Source organism: Leptodactylus fuscus, chromosome 1 (assembly GCF_031893055.1).
Source record: "Leptodactylus fuscus isolate aLepFus1 chromosome 1, aLepFus1.hap2, whole genome shotgun sequence".
Lineage (NCBI taxonomy): Eukaryota > Metazoa > Chordata > Amphibia > Anura > Leptodactylidae > Leptodactylus > Leptodactylus fuscus.
The window spans coordinates 24,898,307-24,913,592 of record NC_134265.1 but is presented as its reverse complement, the minus strand read 5'-3'; the positions used below and the strand labels follow the sequence as shown (position 1 = coordinate 24,913,592).

The following is a 15,286-nucleotide window of genomic DNA, read 5'->3' as shown; positions in this document are numbered from 1 at the left end:
TGTAACTCAGGATCAGTACAGGATAAGTAATGTAATGTATGTACCCAGTGACTGCACCAGCAGAATAGTGAGCGCAGCTCTGGAGTATAATACTGGATGTAACTCAGGATCAGTACAGGATAAGTAATCTATGTACACAGTGACTGTACCAGTAGAATAGTGAGTGCAGCTCTGGAGTATAATACAGGATGTAACTCAGGATCAGTACAGGATAAGTAATGTAATGTATGTACCCAGTGACTGCACCAGCAGAATAGTGAGCGCAGCTCTGGAGTATAATACTGGATGTAACTCAGGATCAGTATAGGATAAGTAATGTAATGTATGTACACAGTGACTGCACTAGCAGAATAGTGAGTGCAGCTCTGGAGTATAATACAGGATGTAACTCAGGATCAGTACAGGATAAGTAATGTAATGTAATGTATGTACACAGTGACTTCACCAGCAGAATAGTGAGCGCAGCTCTGGAGTATAATACAGGATGTAACTCAGGATCAGTACAGGATAAGTAATGTAATGTATGTACACAGTGACTGTACCAGCAGAATAGTGAGTGCAGCTCTGGAGTATAATACAGGATGTAACTCAGGATCAGTACAAGATAAGTAATGTAATGTATGTACACAGTGACTGTACCAGCAGAATAGTAAGCTCAGCTCTGGAGTATAATACAGGATGTAACTCAGGATCAGTACAAGATAAGTAATGTAATGTATGTACCCAGTGACTGTACCAGCAGAATAGTGAGTGCAGCTCTGGAGTATAATACAGGATGTAACTCAGGATCAGTACAGGATAAGTAATCTATGTACACAGTGACTGTACCAGTAGAATAGTGAGTGCAGCTCTGGAGTATAATACTGGATGTAACTCAGGATCAGTATAGGATAAGTAATGTAATGTATGTACACAGTGACTGCACTAGCAGAATAGTGAGCACAGCTCTGGAGTATAATACAGGATGTAACTCAGGATCAGTACAGGATAAGTAATGTAATGTAATGTATGTACACAGTGACTTCACCAGCAGAATAGTGAGCGCAGCTCTGGAGTATAATACAGGATAAGTAATGTAATGTATGTACACAGTGACTGTACCAGCAGAATAGTGAGTGCAGCTCTGGAGTATAATACTAATAGATGTCTTTAGACAAAAATGAATACACAATAAATGCCATATTTAGTAACCCGGCTTCTAGAGCTGCTCCTGATATAACTATACATCTGCTATAAAACAGACTAACAACAAAACAAATAAATAGGGGCCACACGGTGGCTCAGTGGTTAGCACTGCAGCCTTGCAGCGCTGGAGTCCTGGTGTTCAAATCCCGCCAAGGGCATAAAACCATCTGCAAGGAGTTTGTATGTTCTCCCCGTGTTTGTATGGATTTCCATCCCATATTCCAAAAAAAAGACATACTGATAGGGAAAAATGTACATTGTGAGCTCTATGTGGGGCTCACAATCTACATTAAAAAAAAAAAAAAAAAAAATAAATAAATAAATCTTTGCGTGGTCATGAACAGGTTAAGCATACAGGCGGATATAGCCGATGTCACGGCTGCCCTCACATAATGTGTATATATATTATACCTAGAAACTACAAGCCTGGAGACATGAAGAAGACGTCTCAGTTTCCCAGGTAACATACTGGACTGACCAGCCGGATCTTTACGTTTCCTATTAAAGCACACGACTAGACAGGGACAAGTATTCATCCAGAAGGAACTATCAGGGGACACGCCGGACCCCAAGAAGATAGTACCAAGTCCAACCTGACTGCAAATGTCCATGTATCAGACGGTAAAAAACACAAGGTAGACACATTATAAAGATACCAGATTTTATAGGCGGATTATAGAGCCTTGGCGGAGCTTCACTAAAAAGTAGGAGAACAGAAAAACATGGCTGCTTTCTTCTAAGAACGGCGCCACTTCTGTCTATGGGCTGAGCATGGTACTGCAGTTCAGAATTCCCAATAGAATCTTTTTGAGTTGCAATTCCTAAGACAGCCTGTGGACAAGAGGGGCGCTATTCAGAAAGAAAACTGATAATTTTGATAATCTCCATTTAATAACTTACCGGCCCGGTGATTGCTGGATTCTGTAGCCGCGGGTCTTCCCATTGGGTTATTTTATTATCTGCAAATGAGAAGCACAGAGAATTTATATTCTAAAACCCTCCGCAGAGCTGAGATATCAGGTGATTTCCCTTTGACCGATTCCCGCTTTTTAGTACAAATCTGCTCAAACCAAGAATCAGGTGAGATCAATGTCATACAAAACAGCTACAGAAACAGCCATTGACCACAACTGCCCTGCACTCAGCTTTCCTAAAGCCCTGAATGGCAAAGGAATAGATTGTGACACATTTGCCATTCGAGTGAATGCAAAGCCACTCCGTGCGCATCAGGCGGATACATTATACCTGAGCCGATACGTTGCAGCGACCCTTCACGACCTGGCGCTGCTCATATATTAAGTCTTCAGAGGACTGCAATTGTAACAAACCCTCAGCTCTGACAAGTACTAGGTTTATGGATGTAGAAATAACCATGTTCCTATTCAGCGACAGCAAGCAGAGACGTTTTCATCATAGTGCGACTAAAATTTACTTTGTTTTTCTGTGTAGTCTTCAGAAGATCATTTTCGGTTTGAAGCGCTCTGCTTGATCATAGAGAGAACTCTGCAGCTGCTCACCTGAGCTATACAATCCTATCCCTGCCCAGCGCTAGGCTCTATCATCATCACAAACTCCTTCATTACCCTAAACCACCAGGGATGCTGACCCCTAACCTCATTATTACCTTACACCACCATGGATGCGGAAACAAACCCCTTTCTAGCCCTAGATGGCAAGAATCTTGACACTATCCCCTTCATTGCCCTAGACCAACTGGGATGCTGGCACTAACCCATTCATTGCTGTAGACCCCCATGGATGCTGACGCAAACCCCTTTCTTGCCCTAGACAGCAGAAATGTTGACACTATCCCCTTTATTACCCTAAACCACCAGGGATGCTGACCCCTAACCTCATTATTACCTTAGACCACCATGGATGCTGAAACAAACCCCTTTCTTGTCCTAAATGGAATGGAAGTGGAATGCTAACACTAACCCCTTCATTACCCTAGGCCACTTGGGATACTGACACTAACCCCTTCATTACCCTAGACCACTATAGATGAGGTCACTAACCCCTTCATTACCGTACACCACCAGGATTGCTAATAATAACCCCTTCATTACCCTAGATCACCTGAGATGCTGACACTAACCCCCTTCATTAACCTAGACCTCCTGGGATGCTGATACTTAACCTTTCATTACCCTAGACCACTAGAGACAAGGACACTAACTCCTTCATTACTCTACACCACCAAGATTGCTGATACTAACCCCTTCATTACCCTAGACCACCAGGATTGCTGATACTAACCCCTTCATTACCCTAAACCACCAGGGATGCTGACCCCTAACCTCATTACCTTATACCACCATGGATGCGGAAACAAACCCCTTTCGAGACCTAGATGGCAAGAATGTTGACACTATCCCCTTCATTGCCCTAGACCACCAGGATTGCTGATACTAACCCCTTCATTACCCTAGACCACCAGGACTGCTGACACTAACCTCTACTTTGCACTAGACTGATAAGGATGCTAAAGTCAACCACTTCATTGCCTTATACCACCAGGCGTGCGGACACCAGCCCCTTACCTGTTCTAGACTCCATGTATGTTACTATATGCCCCTTGACTACCCTAGACCACCAGAGATGTTGACATTAACCTTTTCTGTAGGCTCCAAGGATGTTACTATATACCCCATTAGTATCCCCGCCCACAAGAGAGGTTGGCTCAGGGTTAGATCGCCAGGAATTTTGGATACAACTACTTACTATTTGGTCACTATATAAAACTACTTATTTGGCGGTATGTGGCGGCAGTATGTGGCACCGTCTGTGGCTTCTGTGTGACCTATAATTTGGGGGCTACACCGTTATAGCTACTCACTGGCTACAAAGTTTTTAAGGGACCTACATCATCAGGTATATACTGATAGGAACTGATGATGTCATCGTCACACCAGACACCTCAGTGATGTCACATTTTGATTTATTTTAGTAATTTCTGGTAACTATAACTACAATATATCCCTGGTACCCAAGTATATATTTATACCTTTGGTTGTATTATCAGTAATGCCCACCATGTGCAGATAGGGGGCGTACTGTACTTTAAACAAATTTACAACAATATTAAAAGACAATTACATTGGTTAAAACAACGGTGAATACACAGAGACCATAGTGGATAAGGAAAACCACCTCGAGGTGTATTAATGTGTAGAGATAAATCAATCATGCCACAATCCGAAAATAAAGTCAGGACACTGGTTTTATCACATCGGCCATGCAGCTACGTCATACCTGCCAGCAACTGAGAGAGGTAGAGCCTAATCCAGACTAGGCATAGGAGGTAAAAAGATGCTATTTTGCCTACATGCATAGGAACTATCCAATTATGATCATTTAAGCAAGTCTATTTCCCTGCAGCACCCCCAGAGGAAGAATGAAGTATTACACAATTCAAATTTATGCCAATGGCCAGCTTGTTTAATGTATGGACTCCATAGAGAGACACAGAGGCATTCCCAACACGTCTCCTATCAATTCTGAGGAAGGGGATTTAGCCTCAGGATGTATAAAGGAATTGTTTTACTCACTCACCGCACGCAGGTGTGGAATCGAAACAAGGTATATTATAAAGCTGCATTTTAATTTTAATAATAGATATCAATACAATAAGTTGACCATCTAGCAGCTGGGAATCCCAGTGATCGCCTGGAAGTGTTCAGTTTCCCTATACTGCCACCGCAGGTGGAATTGAGTATTACACAAATTCCAATTAAATTGTTCTTGTAAAGCATGCATCTGCATGGTCCTCCAGAGGGAGGGGAGGGGGCGATTACCTTTCCTTCTAATAGCATGAGTCCAGGATTAACCTCTAAATCTGAATTCCGGCCTATAAAGCGGTAAGCAGCGATGAATCGTACTATAGAGCATTTGTGAAATCCGGCACACAGGTTACAGATTTTGTCTGTGTTCTAGTCCAATTTTGATGGAAATCTAGGGTGCACCCCTTCGTTTTGGGTTGTTGCCCTGTTTGCCCGATTTCACACCCAGTCACATGCATCGACCGTGTGATAACAACTCACTGCTTGACTTATTTTCCCCCCCAAAATCGCTGGTGTTGAGCAAACCAAACATACAAAATAGGTCAATAGAAACTGGGGGGGAAAAAAAAAAATAAAAATCACAAAAATTGTTAATCTTCTGCAAACTCAAACTGAAAAACTTCAGGGAAGGTCAAACGCAAGCAGCGCATGGTATGTAGGAAGGTACAGTACCGTAAGAGGGCACTACATGTCCGCTACCATTGTCTCCACACATCAACACTTGACTTCCTGAATAAAGAGTAAGATCACATAGCTTTCACATCCTGACACTGGTACGTGGCGGCGGGAATCATGAGCAAGCTAAACATGTAGGAAACGGTTGTAATGCTCATGGCCACCAGGTGGCAATGAATAGGTAAAGGCTACATTATAATGCAGTATAGTCTGGGACGGAGCTGAGTTTGTCAGATGCTGCAGAGCTCAACCAGTAGGTGGCAAAACCTCTGCAATGCTACAGATTTATTACCGAATTTCCATCGCATGTGGGCATATTCTTAGACTTTCTCTACTCAAAGTCCATTCTATGATCAGTCCCAAAGGTTATATTGCATATTCAGCTCTGCTACATCTATCAATGGTCATATAGTACTAAGTAGAGCAGCCCAAAAATACTATAGAACATATTCAACTCTGCTACATTCACTAGATTTCCCCTATTTCTAATGGTTTCCTTGGATTTCTGTGCTCGCCCCATAGATAAGACATGTCGGGCAGGTTACTTACTGTGATCTATGTAGAACGTCCTGCCGTCTAAGTGTATCCTCTCCTCCCAGCCAGGCTGGAAAAGAAAAGGACGACGATTGATTAAAATACGTGAAATGTTGTACAAGGATATAAAAAAATCGGAAATAAAAAAAAATGCTATTCAGTCACTGACCAGTTACCAGTATCAGTCACCCAGCTTTCCCACATGCTAATGATCTGTTTGCTGTCAGTGAACCTGGTAACATTCAGAGGCAGTAACCGTGTACATATCTAGTCCTGCAGTCATGTATCCATTCTAGACAATGCTCTGCGAGCTCAACAGCCTGGACTGCAGACTGATACACTGTAGCAAACTAGCAGAGATTTGAGCAGTCGTCTAGAATGGAAACATTTGTAACAAATCACCAGCTAAGAAGTGAAGAAAATTGTATCCAGTTTAAACAATGCTCTGTGAGCTAAACAACCTGGACTGCAGTCTGATACATTGTAACAAACTGGCAGAGAGATGTGTGCAGCTGGTGATGGTGCGTTGAGCTCACAGAGCATTGTCTAGATTGTATACACAGCTAGTCCTGACCTCAGCTGATATAATTGTATACAGTCTAAACAATGCTCTGCGAGTTCAACAGCCTTGACTGCAGACTGATACATTGTAGGAAACCAGCAGAGCCATTTGTGCAGCTGTTGCTGTGTTGAGCTCACAGAGCATTGTATAGTCTGGATACGATGGTCTGCATTTCTCAGCTGAGAGCAGAACTAGCTATGTTCGGGGCCCTAGATCTGCAGGGGGCCCCAATGGTCTTTCTGCCACAATCTAAACATAAAATAGGTAGGAACCCCATTACAGATTTTGCACTGGGACCCAGGAACGTCAAGTCGCCTCTGAATGTAACCAGGCATCTTCTGACAGCGAGCAGAGGAGCAAGGAATAGAAAGAAAAGTACTGTATATACTCGAGTATATACGGTATATTAGAAACATGTACAACTTTTCATTTCTCCAGAGATAATAGAATAAAAAAAAATTACTTGCAAAAAATATATTAAAAAAAAGGATTAGAACAAGTCAAAGGTGATACATTCCCTTTAATGCAGATCTATAGTGTTACATGTAGGGTGCGGACATATACTCACGGGTAGGGGGCCTAGGTCATTGGGATTTAAAGAAGCTTTTGTTCTCATATGTACAGGGAATTTCAAGCGCGGATCCTCCTGTGAGATACATAAGAGTGAGTGAGATAAGGATACAATAGACACATACGATATATATATATATATATATATATATATATATATATATATATATATATATATATATATAGCGCATCCATATAGATTATAGTTTATGTAATTTATCTACATGAAGAGGTACAGCACATTGTAACATAACAATAGAACAATACTGAGTTACAGCATGTATTCTAACACATGGCTGAATTTACTATCTGCCGGCTCCAGAGCTGAAATCTCCCACCGTCACCTGGAAGAAATTTGCTGCAAATTGTGACAAAAAAGCAGAAATACAAAGCATATGACAAATTGTTGTAGATCAAAAACTGTTATCATGCAGTGTAGGAGTCTGAACAGAACCCACGACCATCACCTACTACCGTATGTGTATTCAAGTGAATGGGTTTGAAAACTGACCGCCGGGTTTCCGTCCCCTGTCCAGTTTCTCGGAGCAGAAGACGGAAACCGGCCAGATTGCCTAGCGCCCTAACCAGTGTGTGTGCACCTACCATAGACCTCAATGTCATAAAAGACGGATTTGTTGCAGTCCGTCTTGTATCATTTTTTTTTTTTTTGATGGAGCAAAAAGACTGCAAGTCACTCCTTCCAAAAAAAAGGATACCTGGCGGTATTGCTTCACACGCGCCGGCAGACTGTTATAAACTCGTTGAACTCTAAGGATTTACTAAACGATCCATTCAATCAGTTTTTAGGATCGTTCAAAGGATTGCAAAAACCCATAAAGGTGCAGAGACAGCAACGCAAATGTGAAGTCAATCGACTTCTTCAAAAGAGTTCCGGAAGTTTCAGCAAGTCAAAGACTGCGACAACAGAGATAAGTGTCTAGATTGGCGACAATCATGAGAAATGTACCGTGCGTGGCGGCGGCGGCCGCTCAGGAGATTACGGTTATTCAGGAGCCATTTACTCCACAGCAGCATATCCTTCCTGCGCCCGCAGCACATCTCTACTCTTAGGATTACATTTCTTACAAGACAACTGGAACGCTCCCTACAAACCGCGCCATTTATTTTGTTCCGTACATGTTGGATTACACTTATCGCTATTATATCCACAAAGGACCAGAAATCTACAGCTTACATTTTACATCAGTTTTGTTTGATTGTCCCAGTTTATCAAGAAACCAACAAAGGACCCAGCTTTTCTAGGTTCCTGATAATTGGGTATCACTATAGCTAGGCCCACCTTTACCTGGGACACTGCCCGAGCAATATTATATCTATCTATCTATCTATCTATCTATCTATCTATCTATCTATCTATCTATCTATCTATCTATCTATCTATCTGTACAGCTTGTTGGTGCCCCCTTTAGCACCCAGTATACCCAGATGCAATATTAAGGGGTTGAGATTTTTTGGCATACCCTTAGAGCAAGCCATAAACAGCTGATCAGTGTGGGGGCAGGGAAGGGTTAGGTGGCCAGCTGGTCCCCAGACTGATCAGCTGTACAAAGTCACTCCTGGCGCCCATCCCGTACACAATACAGGAGTATATGGCAGCAGGTTATTCCCCTCTGCACTTTGAGAACTCATGCATGCTCAGTTAAAGGGATGTGCCTGTGTATAGGGTATTCAAGAGGAATGAGTCAATAAGCGTCAATAGCTATTGAAGGTGTATGACCACCATAAAGGGTCTCCAGTCATCAGATTCAGATGGGTGGGGGTACGACACTTGGACCCCATATCGGTCAGTGATCTGGATGCCGTATACAAGACCAGAAGTGGCCCTGTTCCTGTTTGCAGTTCCCCCCACTACTACTACTATGGAGCGCTTGGATATGAAGCAGGGCAACTTCTGGCCATATATGACTTCCATCAGCTGAATCACCAGTGTCAATGTATGGGTGTAGTACCCCCAAAGATCAGATACTGATGACCCACCCTGCTAATAGGCTATTCACAGGATCCATTAGGCCTGGATGTTGGAGAACCCCTTTAATGCTGGCCATGGTGTTCAGATTGGTGTTCAGATTTGGCCAATACCTCTTCATTCCAACCCCCCTACACAGGCACATTGGGCAAAGCGGAGCTATCAGACACCCCTGAGAGCAACAGGATTACCAGTAGCCCAATCCTACCTGAAAGTGGGGAGATCCCCATACACTTAGATGGTCAACTGGGTCCGATGAAATTGGAAGGTTCAGGTGCCAACAGAAGACAACAGCAACCTAATGTATATGGCTACCTTAAAGGGATTGTGCCGTTGAGGACACTCCTCCTCCACAGGATATGGGGTAAGTGTTGGATCACTGTGGATCCGGCCACCAGGTCCCCCAGGGATCAGGAGAACAGGGAACTGAAAGTCCCTCTAAAGCAGGGGTCAGGAACCTTCGGCTCTCAAGTTGCTGTGAAACTACAACTCCCAACATGCACCATTCACTTCCAAGAACAGCAGAGCAAGTGTGCATGCTGGGAGTTGTAGTTTTGCAACAGCTGGAGAGCCGTACGTTCCCTGCCCCGGGTCTAAAGCTTCCTTATGAATGACTTGTATGACTGGCGCTCCATTCACTGCTATGAGACTGCCGGGACTGGAAGCCCCATAGAAGTGAGGTGATAGCCATGCTGTTGTCCTTAAGGGCACAACCCTTTTAGGTAAGGTGCTGTTGTAGTGAATACAGAATTCCTGTAATGGAGACTTCTACATGACACCAAAAGGGATAGGTCGACAGGTCATACAGATAAAGGGAATCTGTTAGGGTGACAGGCCGCTATAAATCAGGCATGATGCTCTACCAAAGACAAGCACGTGGGGCACAGTGCGCCCCTTCATTCAGGACATTGCACCACTGCAATGCTATAGGAGGACCTTCGTCTCCATCCTACACAAGGATCCCTCAGGATAAAGATCTGGCTATGAAGTAGGACCCCCCTGGCTTGTCATTGGGGCACCGAGCCAACAATTTAAAGGGTCTATCCCCTGACGTTTAGCATATAATATGATAGAGGTTACCCTGGAGAGTTGACATAGAAGTAGAGGTGTTGCTTACCCACGTGGTAGTTTTGGTATTATGGTCAATAAAGAATGGCCTGCCATTTGGTGCTATTCTCATCTCCCAACCTGGCGGTAAGAAGCTCTGTGCCCCTTTGTGTTGTGGTTTAGGAGAGTTATAAGGAGATGGTTGTGGAGACTGTGGGTTGGACAATGTATCCTTCACGGCGCGGCGCACTGGGAAGTCTTTTGCACCCTGTACGGTCAAACACAATGCAGACGTAACAAGGATTAATTTCAATTAGTACTGTGAGAAATCCATGCAAAACACAAGAAAAATCTGCAAAATATTAAATTACCCAAAAAAATCAGCATTATTAACATTTCTCACACATCAATTAGCTGCAAACCAAGTGTTACACATGCCGGCTTTAATGTGTGTTATCACGTGGGATAATGCTATTATTATCAGCGATTGGTACAGTCCGGGTGTAGCTTAGCTTGGTAACATACTAGATATCGAAAAATTAAGGTACATGAACCGTTAGACTGACTAGATTACCTACCTTGTACTTAATTATACTCCAGAGCTGCATTCATAATTCTGCTTTGAAGAGTTGGCCAGGAATTATTATTTGTGGCCTATCCTTAGGATGGTGTGTTTTTATCATACGCCACCGTCTCTATGATCAATGGAAGATTTTTCTCTTACTAGACTTCAATAGAAAGAATATGCAAATCTGTCTTCCATGATGTAATTAGGAAGTCAGTTGCTGCCTCAGTGTTGCAAACCAATAGAGGGCGCTCACTGGAATGTGCAAGCCTGTCTTCGCTGATGTAGTTAGGAAGACAGAACTCCAGTGAAATAACCCAATAAAGGCTGCTCCCTTTCGCATCATGCTCGACCTTGCACATTCCAGTGAGCGCCCTCTATTGGTTTGCAACACTGAGGCAGCAACTGACTTCCTAATTACATCATGGAAGACAGATTTGCATATTCTTCCCATGGTCCTTTGCGAAGTGGAGTGCTAAAGGCTTAATAAGTCTCCACACACCTATATGGTGGTCTCTCCCTAAGGAGTGACAATATCCCCTTAAACTTCAATAGTAAGCATCCAATATAAAGTTTAGTAAGGGAATAATGAAGGCGGTGGCTCAAGCAAAAATGGCCGCCTTTCATAGATCATCATAAGGTGTGAGTCTCACACCTAAGGAAGACATTAATAAAATATTCCCAGCAACCTCCTCATTAGTATTCAGCGTGTCATAGAGCTGTGAATATTAATGAGTTGGCAGGCCGGTGACCTGAAAATCGGAAGACTCCTGGTAAGTCTGGTAAGTTGATAGGTCTGTACAGGGACCGGAAAAAGAGTAGTATATGGTCTGTACAGGGACTGCACCAAAAGAGGTTGCTTGGAAATGTGAATCGTGAATGCAACTTTGAAGGATAGCAGTCTAAGGGCTCTCGCAGATTAGCCTACGAATGGAGGGTGTGTGTCATGGTCTAACCACGATCATGGATGCCTATGCTGTTGGAAGATTAGGTCAGCGGAACTGCAATCTGGCCGGAACACTAGTTACTTCTACGGAGGAAATACACTCGTCTGAGAGATCCCTAAAACTTAGGATCAGTACAAGATTAGAAGCAAAAGTAATGCCAAGATGCTCAAAATGACCTATAGATTATATCCAACAGGTACCCTGGGACACGTCAGACGATGTCACTGCCAAGACTAGGAATCTTCCATTTACTGCAGTGGGACTGTATAATGCATGCAATCCCAATGTACCAAATGGAATATACCAGCTACCGTATATACTTTATCTGGCATGGCACGCATTCTAACAATGGGTGCCGTCTGAAGAGCAAACCTCCACTGATGACATCATCTGAGAGGTCTCCATGGACCAAGTGACTCTACATGCTATGGTCAATCCCAGACAAAGCAATGGTTATAAGCCACAAAGCAGAGAGCGGCTTCAGAGTATTCTTAGGTATGTCCTAAGCCCTTTATCTGATCCCATTATTTTGGGCACAGGCTTCATTTTCCATCACTGCTACGTCTTTATTTTCTTTGAAGATTCTTTCTATTGATCTACTTCATCGTCTTACTGTTTCGTAGGATGGCTGCCAAATGCTTTCATGCTTGTATTTCAGTTTTATATATGTTTTTTTGGTATTTTTTATTATTTTTGGAACAGATACCATAGAGTCAGTATTGTATTATAGATATACTACCTTGACTGCCCTAGGGTCTGCAGTAAATCCTGCCGGCACTATGGGACCAATGGGTAAAGAGGCCCCAACTCAAGTTTGCCCGGTCCCATTCTATAGGGTGAAGACTTTATGATCGATGGAGGTCTTATGTCTTGTACATAGCTGAGTTTAGGCCAAGAAATCTGGCCCATGCACGGAGTTTCGAAGCCTAAAGTCAGCCTCGCTGATGCTGAACACTGAGCCATGCTGTGTGTAAGATTGATGGGGGTCCCAAAGGTTGGACCTCCATCAATGACGTTGGACCTCCATCGATCATAAAGTGGTGGCACACCCTAGTGAAACTACATTGCAGTATACAACAATAATACCCCTAGAATTAGACAAGGAAGAAATAAGAAACTTGTTTGAGGGTCCCACCTTTAAAAAGGGTAGTCCAAAATAAGAAAAACATGGCTGCTTTCTTTCAAAAATAGTGCCAACTTGCATTACTAAAGTTGGCCCATGCACTGTTTTTGAAAAAAGGCAGCCATGTTTTTCTAATTCTGGACAATTCCTTCAAGACACACCAGTACCATTTTTAGCATTCACTGCAGGGGGTGCAGAGGAATTATTCATCACTAGGATAGGAGCCATATTGTAAACTTAAAAGGGAGTAGTTTGTTTTTACTTATTTCTTCTAAGAATTTTTCAATCTGTATCTTAGGCTGAGTTCACACAGAGTTTTTTGGTCAGGAATTTGGTCCAAAAAAAGCCTCCCAATTAGGGTTGAGCGATCGGGAAAGATCGGATTCAGATCTTTTCCCACGGGATGGAGGTCGGAGGTTATTTCCCACAATGCTTAGCTACTGGCTAATCATTGTGGGAAAAGCTAACAATGATTGGCCAAGCATTGTGGGAAATAACCTCCGATCTTGATCCTGCAGGAAAAGATCTGAATCAGATCTGATCTTTTCCGATCCCGATTGCTCAACCCTACTCCCAGTAGAACTCTATTGGGAGGCTGATTTTGAGGTGGATTCCTGACCAAAATACTCTGTGTGAACTCAGCCTTAGGTTATGGCGTGGTTCTGACCCCAGGTTGCTCCAACTCTTCCTTCCATATCTAGTTATCTGTGCTATGGGGGCCAACCCTCATATCACAGGTAACTAGAGGTGAAAACGGGAGAGGAGGGTGAAAGCCGGGGCCTAGTTTTGATATGAGCTGGGGTCAGAACCAACCTGGAACAACTAGGTACAGAATCAAAGAAAATCTCAGAGGAATAAAAAATGTAAAAAAAAAAAGACACCTGGACAACCCCTTAAACCATCCCGTACTTTGGGTAGTCCGCCCACATGAACTACCATTGGTGGTGACCCATATAACAATATCATTTACACAATAATAAAACAGACAAAATGTTGAAGATCTAAAAAAAACATTGACAAGAAACTCCAATAGAAACTGATGTGGAATAATAATAATAATAATAATAATAATAATAATAATAATAATAATAATAATAATAATAATAATAATAATAATAATAATAATAATAAAAAAAAAAACAACCTCCCACCCAATAAAAACACAACATAGACATACAACTAATACAGAAGAGCGGAGAAATGGTCAAATAAAAAATCAGCAAGAAGAAGATCAAGGAAAGTTACGAAGCGTATATGGATGAAACCAAAGAAACCAGATGAGAATACGGTAGAACGGTACATTATCAAGCATGGAGTGCCAGAAGAAAAGATGGCCGAGAGGACATCAGCCGTTGCCGGAGTTAGAGGATGAAAACAAGATTGCGGTGGCTTGGCAAGCAAAAGAAGAAGAAGAAGAGGAGAAGGTCCAGATTAGATGAGACAGACTCTCACCTCCAGTGGAGCAGATAAAGTAACTGTGGGGGAACTGAGACTACGAGGCCGCCTGATCTGAGGTTCGCTCAGATGGTTGCTACTGTTTGAGGTGGATCCGACCGCACCATCTTCAGCGTGCTAATTCAGAGGCAAAACAAAGTTAGCAATCTACAACAATCCTAAATATCAGCAATGAAAGAAGGCTGAGCTTCAGTATAAAGGGTAATCCCAACCACCACCAAAAATTAAGAAGGTCACTAAAGTCCAGTCTAAAGTCCGGTCCCAAGAACAAGAACCACCAGCTATACAGTGGTCAAAGAATATCACGAATTAGACCAATTTAGTACTGATCCTGACTTACATCTTTAGGATACTCCAGAGCTGTATTCATAATTCTCCAAGCTCCAGAACTAAATTCTCCGTAACTCAGGATCAGCATAAGATAAGTCAAATTTTTCATATCTGTTACATGTAGATTAAATTTATGTCATAGCTATTACATGTAATGAATACTTCTGCTCTGTCTATAGGATCGGGCACAAGTGTCTGACTGCTGGGGACCCCTCTTAAGGACAGGAGTCCTGTGTGTGAATGGAGTGGTAGTGCGCATGCACACACAGGGACTAAGGTACCTCCATTCACGTGTTCACTGAGGCTCCCCAGCATGTCAAACATTTATGCATACACAGTCACCCGCCACCTTAAAGGGGTCACAACAGGAACACCCTTTTAACTAAAACTTCACTAAAAAGGAGACTCATTTGTCAACTGAATGCTTCCACATCTGTATCTGATTGGCTGGATGAAATTTAACTGATCAATTACAACTGTTTAACTGCTACACTAAGTGGCGCTGTGACTTCCCGCTGTGAGAGGGGAGACAGAGCTGAATCAGATACACATACTCGTAACTGAGAGAACCCTGCACATTACCTGCAGGGAAATTTTGGATTGTGACAACAAGTGTGCTTACTGGTCTATTATGTTGTGTGAATTTGCCATCTGGTGTAGGATGAAGACGAGTAACTATCATGTTCTCTACCATCTCAAGTCTGCATATGAGGCTACTAGAAGAGAAGATTAATTCCTAACTC

The 15,286-nt window shown here is 42.8% G+C and overlaps 1 protein-coding gene across 5 annotated transcripts in view; it reads right to left on the bottom strand.

The window, feature by feature from the left end:
* The window catches only part of NEDD4L (NEDD4 like E3 ubiquitin protein ligase), a 217,193-nt gene that overhangs the window by 22,104 nt on the left and 179,803 nt on the right, over positions 1-15,286 (bottom strand). For 3 of the 5 annotated variants that reach the window (XM_075268377.1, XM_075268368.1, XM_075268343.1), the window contains 5 exons: positions 14,211-14,330; positions 10,194-10,391; positions 7,088-7,165; positions 5,973-6,027; positions 2,086-2,144 (listed from right to left, as the gene is read on the bottom strand). In XM_075268377.1, the coding sequence (XP_075124478.1) occupies positions 2,086-2,144; positions 5,973-6,027; positions 7,088-7,165; positions 10,194-10,391; positions 14,211-14,330 (510 nt within the window). Of the gene's footprint in view, positions 1-2,085; positions 2,145-5,420; positions 5,478-5,972; positions 6,028-7,087; positions 7,166-10,193; positions 10,392-14,210; positions 14,331-15,286 lie in introns of all 5 variants that reach the window. The other 2 variants (XM_075268361.1, XM_075268352.1) reach the window with 2 other exon arrangements.